Below are 20,880 nucleotides of genomic sequence, written 5' to 3' on the forward strand. Positions count from 1 at the left end.
TTTTAAAGTATTTATCACAAAAATAGATTTCAGTGAAGAAAATGATCAAAATAAATTTTATTAAAATGTAAAATTGTATTTTGCTTCTGGGATTAACTAATCTAGACTTAAGGTTTAGAGTTAAGGGGTGAGTTTGGTGATATGGTTTCAAATTAAAAAAAAATTATTAAAAATTTAAAATAAAATAAAAACTATTTTGGTCATTTTTTATTTAAAAGTTATTTTTGTGACAAAAACTTAAAAATGACTATTTGAAAAAATTGCTCATTTTAAAATTGATTAAATAAATCTATTTTTTAAACACTATTTCTTCATTAGAAGATGAAAATTACAAAGGTACACATGGATTTTGAGAAAATTTTAAAAAAATATGACAATATTGTTTTAATGCATAGTTGCATCCTTCACTAACATAGGATGATGTTCAAAGAGGTTTGGAGCATTTGTTGTCTCCGTTTTTCAAGAAAGTAGTTATTTCATCGATTTAGGGAGTATTGTGAAGTTTTACTAAATTAATTGATAAACAAATTATAACGATTCCCATATACCATGAAAAAAGCTTAAAATACATTAATACCAATGTAGAATGTGGTTAGAAATTTTAAAACAATACTAAAGATTATAGGCTTCAGTATATAAAGTATTAACGAAAAACTCAATATTTTCGAAGGGGTTAACACATGGATTTTGAGAAAATTTCAAAAAATATGACAATATAGTTTTAATGCATAGTTGCATCCTTCACTAACATATGATGATGTTCAAAGAGGTTTGGAGCCTTTGTTGTCTCCGTTTTTCAAGAAAGTAGTTATTTTCTCGATTTATGGAGTATTATGAAGTTTTACTAAATTAATTGATAAACAAATTATAACGATTCCCATATACCATGAAAAAAGCTTAAAATACATTAATACCAATGTAGAATCTGGTTAGAAATTTTAAAACAACACTAAAGAATATAGGCTTCAGTGTATAAAGTATTTACCAAAAACTCAATATTTTCGAAGGGGGTTAACACATCGCTTTTGAGAAAATTTCATAAAATATGACAATATTGTTTTAATGCATAGTTGCATCGTGCACTAACATATGATGATGTTCAAAGAGGTTTGGAGCCTTTGTTGTCTCCGTTTTTCAAGAAAGTAGTTATATTATAGTAGTTATTTCATCGATTTAGGAAGTATTATGAAGTTTTACTAAATTAATAGATAAAAAATTATAACAATTTCCATATACCATGAAAAAGAGCGTAAAATACATTAATACATATGTAGAATATGGTTAGACATTTTAAAACAACAGTAAACATTATAGGCTTCAGTATATAAAGAATTTATCAAAAAATCAATATTTTCGAAGGGGTTAACACATGGATTTTGAGAAATTTTCAAAAAATTTGACAATATTAATTTAATACATAGTTGCATCCTACACTAACATATGATGATGTTCAAAGAGGTTTGGAGCATTTGTTGTCTCTGTTTTTCAAGATAGTAGTTATTTTATAATAGTTATTTCATCGATTTAGGAGGTATTAAGAAGTTTTACTAAATTAATTGATAAAAAATTATAACGATTCCTATATACCATGAAAAAGAGCGTAAAAGACATTAATACAGATGTAGAATGTTGTTAAAAATTTTAAAACAATACTAAAGATTATAGGCTTCAGTATATAAAGTATTTACCAAAAACTCAATATTTTCGAAGGGGTTAACACATGGATTTTGAGAAAATTTTAAAAAATATGACAATATTGTTTTAATGCATAGTTGCATCCTTCACTAACATATGATGATGTTCAAAGAGGTTTGGAGCCTTTGTTGTCTCTGTATTTCAAGAAAGTAGTTATTTTATCGATTTATGGAGTATTATGAAGTTTTACTAAATTATTTGATAAAAAATTATAATGATTCCCATATACCATGAAAAAGAGCGTAAAATACATTAATACAGATGTAGAATGTGGTTTGAAAATTTTAAAACAACACTAAAGATTATAGGCTTCAGTATATAAAGTATTTACCAAAAACTCAATATTTTCGAAGGGGGTTAACACATCGCTTTTGAGAAAATTTCATAAAATATGACAATATTGTTTTAATGCATAGTTGCATCGTGCACTAACATATGATGATGTTCAAAGAGGTTTGGAGCCTTTGCTGTCTCCGGTTTTCAAGAAAGTAGTTATTTCATCGATTTTTGGAGTATTATGAAGTTTTACTAAATTAATTGAAAAACAAATTATAATGATTCCCGTATACTATGAAAAAAGCTTAAAATACATTAATACCAATGTAGAATGTGGTTAGAAATTTTAAAACAACACTAAAGATTATAGGCTTCAGAATATAAAGTATTTACCAAAAAGTCAATATTTTCGAAGGGGTTAACACATGGATTTTGAGAAAATTTCAAAAAATATGACAATATTATTTTAATGCATAGTTGCATCCTTCACTAACATATGATGATGTTCAAATAGGTTTGGAGCCTTTGTTGTCTCCGTTTTTCAAGAAAGTAGTTATTTCATCGATTTAGGGAGTATTATGAAGTTTTACTAAATTAATTGATAAACAAATTATAACGATTCTCATATACCATAAAAAAGTTTAAAATACATTAATACCAATATAGAATGTGGTTAGAAATTTTAAAATAACACTAAAGATTATAGGCTTCAGTATATAAAGTATTTACCAAAAACTCAATATTTTCGAAGAGGTTAACACATCGATTTTGAGAAAATTTCAAAAAATATGACAATATTGTTTTAATGCATAGTTGCATCCTGCACTAACATATGATGATGTTCAAAGAGGTTTTGAGCCTTTATTGTCTCTGTTTTTCTAGAAAATAGTTATTTTATAGTAGTTATTTTATCGATTTCGGAAGCATTTTGAAGTTTTACTAAATTAATAGATAAAAAATTATAACGATTTCCATAGACCATGAAAAAGAGCGTAAAATACATTAATACAGATGTAGAATGTGGTTAGAAATTTTAAAACAACACTAAAGATTATAAGCTTCAGTATATAAAGTATTTACCAAAAACTCAATATTTTCGAAGGAGTTTACACATGGATTTTGAGAAAATTTCAAAAAATATGACAATATTGTTTTAATGCATAATTGCATCCTGCACTAACATATGATGATGTTCAAAGTGGTTTGGAGCCTTTGTTGTCTCCGTTTTTCAAGAAAGTAGTTATTTTATAGTAGTTATTTCATCGATTTAGGGAGTATTATGAAATTTTACTAAATTAATTGATAAACAAATTATAACGATTCCCATATACCATGAAAAAAGCTTAAAATACATTAATACCAATGTAGAATGTGGTTAGAAATTTTAAAACAACACTAAAGATTATAGGCTTTAGTATATAAAGTATTAACCAAAAACTCAATATTTTCGAAGGGGTTAACACATGGATTTTGAGAAACTTTTGAAAAATATGACAATATTGTTTTAATACATAGTTGTATCCTTCACTAACATATGATGATGTTCAAATAGGTTTAGAGCCTTTGTTGTCTCCGTTTTTCAAGAAAGTAGTTATTTCATCGATTTAGGGAGTATTATGAAGTTTTACTAAATTAATTGATAAACAAATTATAATGATTCCCGTATACCATGAAAAAAGCTTAAAATAAATTAATACCAATGTAGAATGTGGTTAGAAATTTTAAAATAACACTAAAGATTATAGGCTTCTGTATATAAAGTATTTACCAAAAACTCAATATTTTCGAAGGGGTTAACACATCGATTTTGAGAAAATTTCAAAAAATATGACAATATTGTTTTAATGCATAGTTGCATCATGTACTAACATATGATGATGTTCAAATAGGTTTGGAGCTTTTATTGTCTCCGTTTTTCTAGAAAATAGTTATTTATCGATTTAGGGAGACTAAATTAATTGATAAACAAATTATAACGATTCTCATATACCATGAAAAAAGTTTAAAATACATTAATACCAATATAGAATGTGGTTAGAAATTTCAAAATAACACTAAAGACTATAGGCTTCAGTATATAAAGTATTTACCAAAAACTCAATATTTTCGAAGGGGTTAACACATCGATTTTGAGAAAATTTCAAAAAATATGACAACATTGTTTTAATGCATAGTTGCATCCTGCACTAACATATGATGATGTTCAAAGAGGTTTGGAGTCTTTATTGTGTCTGTTTTTCTAGGAAATAGTTATTTTATAGTAGTTATTCTATCGATTTCGGAAGTATTATGAAGTTTTACTAAATTAATAGATAAAAAATTATAACGATTTCCATAGACCATGAAAAAGAGCGTAAAATACATTAATACATATGTAGAATGTGGTTAGAAATTTTTAAACAACATTAAAGATCATAGGTTTCAGTATATAAAGTATTTACCAAAAACTTAATATTTTCGAAGGGGTATGTAATAAAATATGATGAAGTTCAAAGAGGTTTGGAACCTTTGTTGTCTCCGTTTCTCTAGGGAATATCAATTTTATAGTGGTTAGTCTAATGATTTAGGGAGTATTTGCAGTTTTGCTAAATTAATGGATAAAAAAAATTTAGAACGATGTCCATGTACCATGAAAAGAAGTTTATCATATATTAATACAAATGTATAATGTGGTTATAAATTTTAAAACAAATTAAAAGATTATAGGCTTCATATATAGAGCATTTACCGAAAACTCACTATTTTCGTAGGGGGGTACACATAGATTTTGAGAAAAATTCAAAAAAATTGAAAATACTGTTTTAATACATATTTGAATCATGTAATAAAATATGATGAAGTTCAAAGAGGTTTGGAACCTTTGTTGTCTCCGTTTCTCTAGGGAATATCAATTTTATAGTGGTTAGTTTAATGATTTAGGGAGTATTTCCAGTTTTGCTAAATTAATGGATAAAAAATTAGAACGATGTCCATGTACCATGAAAAGAAGTTTATCATATATTAATACAAATGTATAATGTGGTTATAAATTTTAAAACAAATTAAAAGATTATAGGCTTCATATATAGAGCATTTACCGAAAACTCACTATTTTCGTAGGGGGGTACACATAGATTTTGAGAAAAATTCAAAAAAATTGAAAATACTGTTTTAATAGATATTTGAATCATGTAATAAAATATGATGAAGTTCAAAGAGGTTTGGAACCTTTGTTGTCTCCGTTTCTCTAAAGAATATCAATTTTATAGTGGTTAGTCCAATGATTTAGGGAGTATTTACAGTTTTGCTAAATTAATTGATAAAAAATTAGAACGATGTCCATGTACCATGAAAAGAAGTTTATCATATATTAATACAAATGTATAATGTGGTTATAAATTTTAAAACAAATTAAAAGATTATAGGCTTCATATATAGAGCATTTACCGAAAACTCACTATTTTCGTAGGGGGGTACACATAGATTTTGAGAAAAATTCAAAAAAATTGAAAATACTGTTTTAATACATATTTGAATCATGTAATTAAATATGATGAAGTTCAAAGAGGTTTGGAACCTTTGTTGTCTCCGTTTCTCTAAAGAATATCAATTTTGTAGTGGTTAGTCCAATGATTTAGGGAGTATTTACAGTTTTGCTAAATTAATTGATAAAAAATTAGAAAGATGTCCATGTACCATGAAAAGGAGTTTATCATATATTAATACAAATGTATAATGTGGTTATAAATTTTAAAACGAATTAAAAGATTATAGGCTTCATATATAGAGCATTTACCGAAAACTCACTATTTTCGTAGGGGGTACACATAGATTTTGAGAAAAATTCAAAAAATTGAAAATACTGTTTTAATACATATTTGAATCATGTAATAAAATATGATGAAGTTCAAAGAGGTTTGGAACCTTTGTTGTCTCCGTTTCTCTAAAGAATAGCAATTTTATAGTGGTTAGTCCAATGATTTAGGTAGTCTTTACAGTTTTGCTAAATTAATTGATAAAAAATTAGAAAGATGTCCATGTACTATGAAAAGGAGTTTATCATATATTAATACAAACGTATAATGTGGTTATAAATTTTAAAACGAATTAAAAGATTATAGGCGTCATATATAGAGCATTTACCGAAAACTCACTATTTTCGTAGGGGGGTACACATAGATTTTGAGAAAAACTCAAAAAAATTGAAAATACTGTTTTAATACATATTTGAATCATGCAATAAAATATGATGAAGTTCAAAGAGGTTTGGAACCTTTGTTGTCTCCGTTTCTCTAAGGAATAGCAATTTTATAGTGGTTAGTCCAATGATTTAGGGAGTATTTACAGTTTTGCTAAATTAATTGATAAAAAATTAGAAAGATGTCCATGTACCATGAAAAGAAGTTTATCATATATTAATACAAATGTATAATGTGGTTATAAATTTTAAAACGAATTAAAAGATTATAGGCTTCATATATAGAGCATTTACCGAAAACTTACTATTTTCGTAGGGGGGTTACACATAGATTTTGAGAAAAATTCAAAAAAATTGAAAATACTTTTTTAATACATATTTGAATCATGTAATAAAATATGATGAAGTTCAAAGAGGTTTGGAACGTTTGTTGTCTCCGTTTCTCTAAAGAATATCAATTTTATAGTGGTTAGTCTAATGATTTAGGGAGTATGTGCAGTTTTGCTAAATTAATGGATAAAAAATTAGAACGATGTCCATGTACCATGAAAAGAAGTTTATCATATATTAATACAAATGTATAATGTGGTTATAAATTTTAAAACGAATTAAAAGATTATAGGCTTCATATATAGAGCATTTACCGAAAACTCCCTATTTTCATAGGGGTTACACATAGATTTTGAGAAAAAATTCAAAAAAATTTAAAATACTGTTTTAATACATAATTGAATTATGTGATAAAATATGATGAAGTTCAAAGAGGTTTGGAACCTTTGTTGTCTCCGTTTCTCTAAGGAATAGCAATTTTATAGTGGTTAGTCCAATGATTTAGGGAGTATTTACAGTTTTGCTAAATTAATTGATAAAAAATTAGAAAGATGTCCATGTACCATGAAAAGGAGTTTATCATATATTAATACAAATGTATAATGTGGTTATAAATTTTAAAACAAATTAAAAGATTATAGGCTTCATATATAGAGCATTTACCGAAAACTCACTATTTTCGTAGGGGGGTACACATAGATTTTGAGAAAAATTCAAAAAAATTGAAAATACTGTTTTAATACATATTTGAATCATGTAATAAAATATGATGAAGTTCAAAGAGGTTTGGAACCTTTGTTGTCTCCGTTTCTCTAAAGAATAGCAATTTTATAGTGGTTAGTCCAATGATTTAGGGAGTATTTACAGTTTTGCTAAATTAATTGATAAAAAATTAGAAAGATGTCCATGTACCATGAAAAGAAGTTTATCATATATTAATACAAATGTATAATGTGGTTATAAATTTTAAAACAAATTAAAAGATTATAGGCTTCATATATAGAGCATTTACCGAAAACTCACTATTTTCGTAGGGGGTACACATAGATTTTGAGAAAAATTCAAAAAAATTGAAAATACTGTTTTAATACATATTTGAATCATGTAATAAATATGATGAAGTTCAAAGAGGTTTGGAACCTTTGTTGTCTCCGTTTCTCTAAGGAATAGCAATTTTATAGTGGTTAGTCCAATGATTTAGGGAGTATTTACAGTTTTGCTAAATTAATTGATAAAAAATTAGAAAGATGTCCATGTACCATGAAAATGAGTTTATCATATATTAATACAAATGTATAATGTGGTTATAAATTTTAAAACGAATTAAAAGATTATAGGCTTCATATATAGAGCATTTACCGAAAACTCCCTATTTTCATAGGGGTTACACATAGATTTTGAGAAAAAATTCAAAAAAATCTAAAATACTGTTTTAATACATAATTGAATTATGTAATAAAATATGATGAAGTTCAAAGAGGTTTGGAACCTTTGTTGTCTCCGTTTCTCTAAGGAATAGCAATTTTATAGTGGTTAGTCCAATGATTTAGGGAGTATTTACAGTTTTGCTAAATTAATTGATAAAAAATTAGAAAGATGTCCATGTACCATGAAAATGAGTTTATCATATATTAATACAAATGTACAATGTGGTTATAAATTTTAAAACAAATTAAAAGATTATAGGCTTCATATATAGAGCATTTACCGAAAACTCACTATTTTCGTAGGGGGGTACACATAGATTTTGAGAAAAATTCAAAAAAATTGAAAATACTGTTTTAATAGATATTTGAATCATGTAATAAAATATGATGAAGTTCAAAGAGGTTTGGAACCTTTGTTGTCTCCGTTTCTCTAAAGAATATCAATTTTATAGTGGTTAGTCCAATGATTTAGGGAGTATTTACAGTTTTGCTAAATTAATTGATAAAAAATTAGAACGATGTCCATGTACCATGAAAAGAAGTTTATCATATATTAATACAAATGTATAATGTGGTTATAAATTTTAAAACGAAATTAAAAGATTATAGGCTTCATATATAGAGCATTTACCGAAAACTCACTATTTTCGCAGGGGGGTACACATAGATTTTGAGAAAAATTCAAAAAATTGAAAATACTGTTTAATACATATTTGAATCATGTAATTAAATATGATGAAGTTCAAAGAGGTTTGGAACCTTTGTTGTCTCCGTTTCTCTAAGGAATAGCAATTTTATAGTGGTTAGTCCAATGATTTAGGGAGTATTTACAGTTTTGCTAAATTAATTGATAAAAAATTAGAAAGATGTCCATGTACCATGAAAAGAAGTTTATCATATATTAATACAAATGTATAATGTGGTTATAAATTTTAAAACGAATTAAAAGATTATAGGCTTCATATATAGAGCATTTACCGAAAACTCACTATTTTCGTAGGGGGGTTACACATAGATTTTGAGAAAAATTCAAAAAAATTGAAAATACTGTTTTAATACATATTTGAATCATGTAATAAAATATGATGAAGTTCAAAGAGGTTTGGAACCTTTGTTGTCTCCGTTTCTCTAAAGAATAGCAATTTTATAGTGGTTAGTCTAATGATTTAGGGAGTATTTACAGTTTTGCTAAATTAATTGATAAAAAATTAGAAAGATGTCCATGTACCATGAAAAGAAGTTTATCATATATTAATACAAATGTATAATGTGGTTATAAATTTTAAAACGAATTAAAAGATTATAGGCTTCTATATAGAGCATTTACCGAAAACTCCCTATTTTCATAGGGGTTACACATAGATTTTGAGAAAAAATTCAAAAAAATTGAAAATACTGTTTTTAATACATATTAAATTATGTAATAAAATATGATGAAGTTCAAAGAGGTTTGGAACCTTTGTTGTCTCCGTTTCTCTAAGGAATAGCAATTTTATAGTGGTTAGTCCAATGATTTAGGGAGTATTTACAGTTTTGCTAAATTAATTGATAAAAAATTAGAAAGATGTCCATGTACCATGAAAATGAGTTTATCATATATTAATACAAATGTACATGTGGTTATAAATTTTAAAAACAAATTAAAAGATTATAGGCTTCATATATAGAGCATTTACCGAAAACTCACTATTTTCGTAGGGGGGTACACATAGATTTTGAGAAAAATTTTCAAAAAATTGAAAATACTGTTTTAATAGATATTTGAATCATGTAATAAAATATGATGAAGTCAAAGAGGTTTGGAACCTTTGTTGTCTCCGTTCTCTAAAGAATATCAATTTTTATAGTGGTTAGTCCATGATTTAGGGAGTATTTACAGTTTTGCTAAATTAATTGATAAAAAATTAGAACGTGTCCATGTACATGAAGGAAAGACAGTTTCATCCTATATTAATACAAATGTATAATGTGGTTATAAATTTTAAAACAACAATTAAAAGATTATAGGCTTCATATATAGAGCATTTACCGAAAAACTCACTATTTCGTAGGGGGGTTACACATAGATTTTGAGAAAATTCAAAAAAAATTGAAAATACTGTTTAATACATATTTGAATCATGTAATTAAATATGATGAAGTTCAAGAGGTTTGGAACCTTGTTGTCTCCGTTCTCTAAGGAATAGCAATTTTATAGTGGTTTAGTCCAATGATTTAGGGGTAGTATTTACAGTTTTGCTAAATTAATTGATAAAAAAATTAGAAAGATGTCCATGTACAGGAAAAAGAAGTTTATCATATATTAATACAAATGTATAATGTGGTTATAAATTTTAAAACGAATTAAAAGATTATAGGCTTCATATATAGAGCATTTACCGAAAACTCACTATTTTCGTAGGGGGGTTACACATAGATTTTGAGAAAAATTCAAAAAAATTGAAAATACTGTTTAATACATATTTGAATCATGTAATATATGATGAAGTTCAAAGAGGTTTGGAACCTTTGTTGTCTCCGTTTCTCTAAGGAATAGCAATTTTATAGTGGTTAGTCCAATGATTTAGGGAGTATTTACAGTTTTTGCTAAATTAATGGATAAAAAATTAGAAAGATGTCCATGTACCATGAAAAAGAGTTTATCATATATTAATACAAATGTATAATGTGGTTATAAATTTTAAAACCTTTGTTGTCTCCGTTTCTCTAGGAATAGCAATTTTATAGTGGTTAGTCCAATGATTTAGGGAGTATTTACAGTTTTGCTAAATTAATTGATAAAAAAATAGAAGATGTCCATGTACCATGAAAGAGTTTATCATATATTAATACAAATGTATAATGTGGTTATAAATTTTAAAACGAATTAAAAGATTATAGGCTTCATATATAGAGCATTTACCGAAAACTCACTATTTTCGTAGGGGGTACACATAGATTTTGAGAAAAATTCAAAAAATTGAAAATACTGTTTTAATACATATTTGAATCATGTAATAAAATATGATGAAGTTCAAAGAGGTTTGGAACCTTTGTTGTCTCCGTTTCTCTAAGAATAGCAATTTTATAGTGGTTAGTCCATGATTTAGGGAGTATTTACAGTTTGCTAAATTAATTGATAAAAAATTAGAAGATGTCCATGTACCATGAAAAAGAGTTTATCATATATTAATACAAATGTATAATGTGGTTATAATTTTAAAACGAATTAAAAGATTATAGGCTTCATATATAGAGCATTTACCGAAAACTCACTATTTTCGTAGGGGGGTACACATAGATTTTGAGAAAATTCAAAAAAATTGAAAATACTGTTTTAATACATATTTGAATCATGTAATAAAATATGATGTAGAATGTGGTTAGAAAATTTTAAAACAACACTAAAGATTATAGGCGTCAGAATATAAAGTATTTACTAAAACTCAATATTTTCGAAGAGGTTAACACATGGATTTTGAGAAAATTTCAAAAATATGACAATATTTTTTTAATGCATAGGATTATCTTTCACTAACATATGATGATGTTCAAAGAGGTTTGGAGCCTTTGTTGTCTCCGTTTTTCAAGAAAGTAGTTATTTCATCGATTTTGGGAGTATTATGAAGTTTTACGAAATTAATTGAAAAACAAATTATAACGATTCCGATATACTATGAAAAAATCTTAAAATACATTAATACCAATGTAGAATGTGGTTAGAAATTTTAAAACAACACTAAAGATTATAGGCTTCAGTATATAAAGTATTTACCAAAAAGTCAATATTTTCGAAGGGGTTAACACATCGATTTTGAGAAAATTTAAAAAAATATGACAATATTATTTTAATGCATAGTTGCATCCTGCACTAACATATGATGATGTTCAAAGAGGTTTGTAGCTTTTATTGTCTCTGTTTTTCAAGAAAATAGTTATTTTATAGTAGTTATTTCATCGATTTCGGAAGTATTATGAAGTTTTACTAAATTAATAGATAAAAAATTATAACGATTTCCATAGACCATGAAAAAGAGCGTAAAATTCATTAATAAAGATGTAGAATGTGGTTAGAAATTTTAAAACAACATTAAAGATTATAGGTTTCAGTATATAAAGTATTTACCAAAAACTCAGTATTTACACATGGATTTTGAGAAAAGTTCAAAAAATATGATAATATTTTTTTAATGCATAATTGCATCCTGCACTAACATATGATGATGTTCAAAGAGGTTTGGAGCCTTTGTTGCCTCTGTTTTTCAAGAAAATAGTTATTTCATCGATTTAGAGAGTATTATGAAGTTTTACTAAATTAATTGATAAACAAATTATAACAATTTCCATATACCATGAAAAAAGCTTAAAATACATTAATACCAATGTAGAATGTGGTTAGAAATTTTAAAACAACACTAAAGATTATAGGCTTCAGTATATAAAATATTTACCAAAAACTCAATATTTTCGAAGGAGTTAACACATGGATTTTGAGAAATTTTTAAAAAATATGGCAATATTGTTTTAATGCATAGTTGCATCCTTCACTAACATATGATGATGTTCAAACAGGTTTGGAGCCTTTGTTGTCTCCGTTTTTCAAGAAAGTAGTTATTTCATCGATTTAGGGAGTATTATGAAGTTTTACTAAATTAATTGATAAACAAATTATAACGATTCCCATATACCATGAAAAAAGCTTAAAATACATTAATACCAATGTAGAATGTAGTTAGAAATTTTAAAACAACACTAAAGATTATAGGCTTCAGTATATAAAGTATTTACCAAAAACTCAATATTTTCGAAGGGGTTAACACATCGATTTTGAGAAAATTTGAAAAAAATGACCATATTGTTTTAATGCATAGTTGCATCATGCACTAACATATGATGAAATTCAAAGTGGTTTGGAGCTTTTATTGTCTCTGTTTATCTAGAAAATAGTTATTTTATAGTAGTTATTTCATCGATTTAGGAAGTATTAGGAAGTTTTACTAAATTAATAGATAAAAAATTATAACAATTTCCATATACCATGAAAAATAGCGTAAAATAAATTAATACAGATGTAGAATGTGGTTAGAAATTTTAAAAAACACTAAATATTATAGGCTTCAGTATATAAAAAATTTACCAAAAAGTCAATATTTTTGAAGGGGTTAACACATGGATTTTGAGAAAATTTCAAAAAATTTGACAATATTGTTTTAATGCATAGTTTCATCCTTCACTAACATATGATGATGTTCAAAGAGGTTTGGAGCCTTTGTTGTCTCCGTTTTTCAAGAAAATAGTTATTTCATCGATTTATGGAGTATTATGAAGTTTTACTAAATTAATTGATAAACAAATTTTAACGATTCCCATATACCATGAAAAAAGCTTAAAATACATTAATACCAATTTAGAATGTGGTTAGAAATTTTAAAACAACACTAAAGATTATAGGCTTCGGTATATAAAGTATTTACTAAAAACTCAATATTTTCGAAGGGGTTACACATGGATTTTGAGAAAATTTCAAAAAATATGACAATATTGTTTTAATGCATAGTTGCATCCTTCACTAACATATGATGATGTTCAAAGAGGTTTGGAGCATTTGTTGTCTCCGTTTTTCAAGAAAGTAGTTATTTCATCGATTTTGGGAGTATTATGAAGTTTTACTAAATTAATTGATAAACAAATTATAACGATTCCCATATACCATGAAAAAAGCTTAAAATACATTAATACCAATGTAGAATGTAGTTAGAAATTTTTAAACAACACTAAAGATTACAGGCTTCAGTATATAAAATATTTACCAAAAACTCAATATTTTCGAAGGGGGTTAACACATCAATTTTGAGAAAATTTCAAAAAATATGACAATATTGTTTTAATGCATAGTTGCATCCTGCACTAACATATGATTATGTTCAAGAGGTTTGGAGCCTTTATTGTCTATGTTTTTCAAGAAAATAGTTATTTTATAGTAGTTATTTCATCGATTTAGGAAGTATTATGAAGTTTTACTAAATTAATAGATAAAAAATTATAACGATTTCCATATACCATGAAAAATAGCGTAATATAAATTAATACAGATGTACAATGTGGTTAGAAATTTTAAAACAACACTAAATATTATAGGCTTCAGTATATAAAGAATTTACCAAAAAGTCAATATTTTCGAAGGGGTTAACACATGGATTTTGAGAAAATTTCAAAAAATTTGACAATATTTTTTTAATGCATAGTTGCATCCTTCACTAACATATGATGATGTTCAAAGAGGTTTGGAGCCTTTGTTGTCTCCGTTTTTCAAGAAAGTAGTTATTTCATCGATATAGGGAGTATTATGAAGTTTTACTAAATTAATTGATAAACAAATTATAACGATTCCCATATACTATGAAAAAAGCTTAAAATACATTAATACCAATGTAGAATGTGGTTAGAAATTTTAAAACAACACTAAAGATTATAGGCTTCAGTATATAAAGTATTTACCAAAAACTCAATATTTTCGAAGGGGTTAACACATGGATTTTGAGAAAATTTTAAAAAATATGACAATATTGTTTTAATGCATAGTTGTATCCTGCAATAACATATGATGATGTTCAAAGAGGTTTGGAGCCTCTGTTGTATCCGTTTTTCAAGAAAGTAGTTATTTTATTGATTTAAGGAGTATTATGAAATTTTACTAAATTAATTGATAAACAAATTATAACGATTCCCATATACCATGAAAAAAACTTAAAATACATTAATACCAATGTAGAATGTGGTTAGAAATTTTAAAACAACACTAAAGATTATAGGCTTCAGTATATAAAGTATTAACCAAAAACTCAATATTTTCGAAGGGGTGTTAACACATGGATTTTGAGAAAATTTCAAAAAATATGACAATATTGTTTTAATGGATAGTTGCATCATGCACTAACATATGATGATGTTCAAAGAGGTTTGTAGCCTCTGTTGTATCCGTTTTTCAAGAAAGTAGTTATTTCATCGATTTAGGGAGTATTATGAAATTTTACTAAATTAATAGATAAACAATTATAATGATTTTCATATACCATGAAAAGCGTAAAACACATTAATACAGATGTATAATGTGGTTAGAAATTTTAAAACAACACTAAAGATTATAGGCTTCAGTATATAAAGTATTTACCAAAAACTCAATATTTTCGAAGGGGTTAACACATGGATTTTGAGAAAATTTCAAAAAATATGACAATAAAACCATTTGCGAACATGTAGTGAGCTTTCTAGTCCAAAAAAAAAACATGTAGTGAGCTTTGAATTAAGATTGCACGAGTTCATGATTCGTTTAGGCATAAATGGAAAATTAGTTTGTAATACAAGGAACAACAACAACAAACAAAAGGAAGCCTTTACAAGGATCAACAACAACTATAAATCTACTTAGTTAGATGTGTGATATTTATACCATACGAAACTGTTTAATAAAAAATCAGTCTAGTATTTTTATTTGCATTTTACACTATACTGAAAAAGATGTTTTATATTTTTTCATTAGTCTGCATAATTAATAAAAATCACATGTTTAGATTCATCAAAGCTTCTAATACATAGTTTAATCAAATCACTTGAAGTCTAGACTGAAGGTATTTTCATCTATTTTATAATGTAATTAATGTATTTTATTTAGATTTGCTCCCAAAAATATTTAATATGGTTGTAAACAGCTACTAGATGTTTAAACATTATAATGAATCTATCTCAAATAAGAATGTCTGCTGAGAAGTAGGCTACTAAAAAGCAAATTAATTTGTAAATTATTAATCACAATTTTGATGACAACTTAACCATCTCCTACTCATCACAATCATACTTCTGGCAACTCTAGCATACAATAATAATACACCATAATCTCCTTACTTAAACTCCATAACGCCTTGCAAAATTTCTGAATCTTCATAACAATGGCTGGAGGAACAGCTCTAAATTCAACCTCTGTAGGATCTAAGTCAGTTCCAATGAGAAACCATGAAGCAACAGAGAGAGGCAATAACAAAAACAACAACAACAACAAGAACTTGAAAGCATTACCCAAACCGGTTCAACCGGCTTCATCAATGAAAGGAGAGATGGCTAAGAGGCCAAGAGGTAGACCAGCTGGCTCCAAGAACAAACCAAAACCACCGATCATTGTGACTCAAGACAGTCCAAACTCCCTCAGAGCTCATGCCCTTGAGATCAGCTCAGGTAATGACATCTGTGAGACTCTATCAGACTTTGCTAGAAGGAAACAGAGAGGAATCTGCATACTAAGTGCCAATGGTTGTGTGACCAATGTGACATTAAGGCAGCCAGCTTCATCAGGAGCTATTGTTAGATTACATGGACGTTTTGAAATCCTCTCATTGCTTGACTCAATCTTGCCTCCACCGTCACCGGTTGGTATAACCGGTTTGACCATTTACTTAGCCGGGCCCCAAGGACAGGTTGGTGGTGGTGGAGTGGTTGGTGGGCTAATAGCATCTGGTCCTGTTGTTCTCATGGTTGCATCTTTCATGAATGCTGTGTTTGATAGTCTTCCTCTGGATGATGATGAAGCTGCCTCTATGCAGAACCAGCAGTACTATCATAACGGAAGATCTCATCCTTTAGATGACATTCAAAGATTGCCTCAAAACCTTCTCACTAATGGACACTCTGATTCTGATATTTACTGGGGTCCTGCACAGCGTGCTATGTCCAAACCTTAATAGTAGTAGAACAAGATGACTACTATTATTTTTACATGTAAATTGTGAAGAGTCGTACAAACTGGTGATTTCTTATGTTTATGATTGTCTACTTCCATGAACAAGTGCAAAAGCTCCATGTTAGTTTTACAGCTTGTCCAAATGATTGCCATTGACATCAATATTCATGAATCAAGTTATTCAAGATGACAAACAACAGTGGTTTATTGAAATACATAAACTTGAATATCGTCCCTCATCTAAACTTCATGGTTCATCATATGGAAGAACCATGTTCTGATATTTAGTGCTGCCAAAATCATGTCAATCATTGGTAAAACAAAACAAAAAAAAATCAATGTGGAAGTCATATGTACTGAAATAGCTGGTATTGTTATTGGGAGAGCTGATCATCATAATTAGGTAACTAAATTTAATAGACCATATCCTATATATTATTTACAAAGTGATTTTACTCTTGTTATTTTTACAATCAATTTCACTAAAAAAATGTGACATGTCACACTAAAAAAATGACGTGACATATGGCTTAATGTGACACTAAGTTAAGATCTGCGCCTTATGAGGGATAAATATTATATATATAAATTATTTTACGTATTATATTTTTTTAACATATTATGAAATAATAAATATATATTTAATAATTAAAAAATCAGTAACTATTACTTACATAATTAAAAAGTCATTAATAATGTATTTATGGTTAGTTTAATAAAAGGTTTATTATATATTTAGATGGACAACCTATTTTTTTTAAGTATTCTAAGAATCATTCTAGTGATGACACGTGGCTATAAAAAATGTTGTAATGCTTCTCAATTAATATATAAGGGATCGACAAAAACATTTAATTAGATATTATTTACAAAGTGATTTTACACATGTCATATGTACAATCAATTTCACTAAAAAATGTGACATTGACAAGAACATTTAATGTTGATTTATATTTTTATTAAAGTTTTTAGAATATAGTAATAAACCATTCATCATTATTATCATTATTAAAGTAGATCTATTCAAATATAATATTAAATAATATAATAATATAAATATAATAATATTTTTAAAATTTCAAAATATTATTTAATTATATTTTATTATAATATATTTATTACTAAAATATTTTCAAAATTTTAAACATTTTTCTAAAATTTATAAATTTTAATCATAATACCATTTGTTTCTTTTTTTGGTTAACATACCATTTGTTTCCTTTTGATATCTAAAACTACTGTTTAGAATTATTATTTTTTCTTAACTATAAAAGTTTATTAACAAAATTCAACTTTTAATTTAAAATTTTAATGATGCACATTGTGCAGGAAAACACTTAGTAATAAGATATATAGTCTAGACAAACAAAAGAATATTTAATTGTTACCAAAATAATTCTTAGACCATTAAAACGTTGACCCAACAATGGTTTGGCACTACCGACAACTAATTATATGTATACATAGTCATGATCTAATTTTTTCTAACTGTTAAATTGTAGTAACTGTAATATTAGTCAAAGATAAAAAAAAAAGGCTAATTTGTAGTTGAAATATATTTTCTATTTTGTTAAAAATGAAAATCTCTCTTGGATTCTTGACTTTTTCTTTTGACATGTGTAGAATTCTAAGATTTTTTTCTGAGCTTTTTCGATGATGAACATATCTCTTAATAAACAAAATCTGTAGAAATTGAAGACACTACTTTTGACCAAGACTCATATAAATAAAGCATTTCGACTTCTTCTTTTTTCACAACAAAATTGACAGAGAAAATAATGAATATCAGACAAACTTTTGTGATGTTGTTTCTTGTAGTAGTATTAGTAACGTCGTCGTTGTCCAACTCCAACGTTTTCGCATCACGGGGTATGTTGTAAATTGTTCATTGTTCATCTCTCTTTTGATCATTTTTAAAAGTAACTTTCTGAATGTTTCGTTTTTAAAAATTTTACAACATAATTAACATTAAGAAATAAATCATGAATACCACAAAAACTTGTCTGATATTTTTTTTGTAGTGATGTCGGCAAATCCATTCTCCAATTCCACCGTACTGGCTTCACCGGGTATGTTTTTTAGTTATATAATATATCTGGTCATTCTAAAGATAAGTGATTATTTACATATAATATTTAGAGAACAAAAAATTGTAAAACCGATTAATTAGATGCATATGGGTACGTTTAAGTCTATTTCCTTTAAAATTACAAGAGTATGCTCTTCGTACATCACATCCGTTCTCAACTAAACATTTGGCAAAAGCCCTTTCTCAGAAAAAAATAACATTTGGTTTCCCATTTCCCACAAATTTATTTTTTGAATACATTTATTTCATATTTGATTTCCCTTAACATAAGTTGAATATGTGTTGCAGGCGTCGAGGCAACGCCATCTCAGATTCACATTTGCTATAAACCTTGTACAAAAACTTACGGTGTTTATCCATGCTACGATGACTGCCTAAGCAAAAATTTTGATGATGGAAATTGTGAATATAATGGACTTTGTTGCTGCACATAATGATAAAAAGTCGTCATCCCAAATGCTTGGCAATCCTTGGTTATGAGTAAACTGGCAAATTTGAGCGTTTGAGTTATGCTTTGTTATATTAAAAGGTTATGCTTTTCTAATAGCAGATTTGTAAACCTTTTAATGAAATAAAACTTATTTTATTATATCATCGCTTACATAACTTTAGTTATTTCTATTGACAATTATATTTTATAACCAAACTAGTACTGTTTTAACTTTGTTCGATGCAAATGCCAAAAAACAACATTTACTGAGGTTAAAGTCAAATAAAATATAGTATTAATAAAATATTTTAATATCCTTTACATATTTTTGAAAAAGTCAATATCATAAAGCCAGTTACAAAAAGATAAGTCAATATCACAAAGGACAACAAGTTAATGCCGCTAGATCATCTAATCTCCATGGTTCATCATATCGAAGATCAATATTTCTGGAGCTAGAGAGAGGAACCATAAGTTTAGTCAAAGAACTGAAACTAATCATCCTATGTCGTTTGTACATGCAACATGACTAAGAATCAATTTTAATGAACTTCAGCAGAATCCTCTAATTTAATACAAAAATAATACAAAGTTTTTAGCCTTGATCCCAAGTGATAACAGAACATGTTTATGATTGGTTACACTTTCATGAGCAAATGCAAAAGCCTTATGTTACGCATTGTTCCTTTTTAGCATATTAGATTTATTTCTGAACATCACGATTCATTTAGTTGCAAACAAGAATATCATCAACAAGTTATAAGAACAACGTACGAGGTTCAAGAATCTGTCTCAGTAAAAGTGATATGATTATTTCATAAATTGATCATCTAGAATATCTACGTAAGAGTACAACACCAAGACCAGCAATGACTAGACTTTATCTCTATTTGCTTCAAATCTGCATAGCATCAGCAATGTGGATCCCGCGAGGCTTAAGACTTCGAAAAGATCCTTGTTTCCTATGGCGTAAGCAAACGCTTCATGACTTTCTTGTAAACTGGCAATTTGAAAGCTTAAGTTATCCTTTTCTAATATCAGATTTACATATTTTGTTCAATGAAATAATACTAATTTCATTTTACCATAGTTTTCATGGCTTTAGTTATTTTGCTTGACGATTGTGTTTTTCACAAGCTAAAACTAGTAGAGTGAATTGGTTTAAAACCCTAAAAAAATGAAAATACCTATGATGTGATTAGTTTGTGCCTATGGAGAAAGTATAATATTGTGGGATTTAAGGTATTTGTTTAATTAGGGTAAAAGTTTAGTGTATGGAGTGCAATTTCCCAAACTAGTATCAACCTTGTGCGATGCAAATCCCATCTTCAAAGAATCTACTGTAACCAAAAGAAAGAAGTAAGATACTGATTAACTGAAACATGAAAATCAAGAAATGTCAAAACATGAAAATCAAGAAAATGCCAGAAGAAGAAGAAGCTGAAAATGGGTTTTGGGCTTAGAGACAGAAAAAGAAACAAAGATTTGATGTATGACCCTTCAGATTTATGAAACTAAACTCGGAAAGTAATCTAATTAGCCCTAGTTGGAAATATCTATTCTAACTACCCCATCTATTTTCTCATTGCCCTGCCTTTTTCACTCTTTTCCTCTTTCCCCTGCTACCCTTTATTTTATATTAGTTTTTTTCTTCTTCCAGCGACCCCACATACCTCTCTCTTCCCGCGGGCCTCACGTCCCTCTCTCTTGCTCGCGGACCCCACTTTATTGTATTATTACTTTAAT

General features: G+C 27.4%; 2 protein-coding genes and 1 long non-coding RNA gene across 5 annotated transcripts; all 3 read left to right on the top strand.

Annotated features, from left to right (window-relative positions):
* The first annotated feature begins 1,236 nt into the window (after nt 1–1,236).
* Nucleotides 1,237–13,020, top strand: LOC117130591. 3 transcript variants are annotated; one of them, XR_004453930.1, is made up of 2 exons: nt 1,237–1,280; nt 12,617–13,020. It is a non-coding gene; the product is annotated as an uncharacterized LOC117130591 (long non-coding RNA). The 3 variants fall into 3 exon arrangements; XR_004453931.1 differs by lacking the exon at nt 1,237–1,280 and adding an exon at nt 7,721–7,781; XR_004453929.1 differs by lacking the exon at nt 1,237–1,280 and adding an exon at nt 10,510–10,575.
* A 1,726-nt stretch (nt 13,021–14,746) lies between these two features.
* LOC117130593 (AT-hook motif nuclear-localized protein 16-like) lies at nt 14,747–17,592 on the top strand. The gene has a single exon (XM_033283363.1). It carries the CDS (start codon nt 15,831–15,833, stop codon nt 16,614–16,616), a length of 786 nt encoding a protein of 261 aa, XP_033139254.1. The 5' UTR covers nt 14,747–15,830; the 3' UTR covers nt 16,617–17,592.
* Nucleotides 17,593–18,327: 735 nt separating this feature from the next.
* Nucleotides 18,328–19,295, top strand: LOC103865972 (defensin-like protein 58). The gene is made up of 3 exons (XM_009143845.3): nt 18,328–18,484; nt 18,637–18,684; nt 18,993–19,295. The coding sequence occupies exons 1-3, from the start codon at nt 18,394–18,396 to the stop codon at nt 19,136–19,138; spliced, it is 285 nt and encodes a 94-aa protein (XP_009142093.1). The 5' UTR covers nt 18,328–18,393; the 3' UTR covers nt 19,139–19,295.
* The last annotated feature ends 1,585 nt before the right edge of the window (nt 19,296–20,880 follow it).

This window comes from Brassica rapa, unplaced genomic scaffold (assembly GCF_000309985.2).
Source record: "Brassica rapa cultivar Chiifu-401-42 unplaced genomic scaffold, CAAS_Brap_v3.01 Scaffold0576, whole genome shotgun sequence".
NCBI classification, from domain to species: Eukaryota; Viridiplantae; Streptophyta; class Magnoliopsida; order Brassicales; family Brassicaceae; genus Brassica; species Brassica rapa.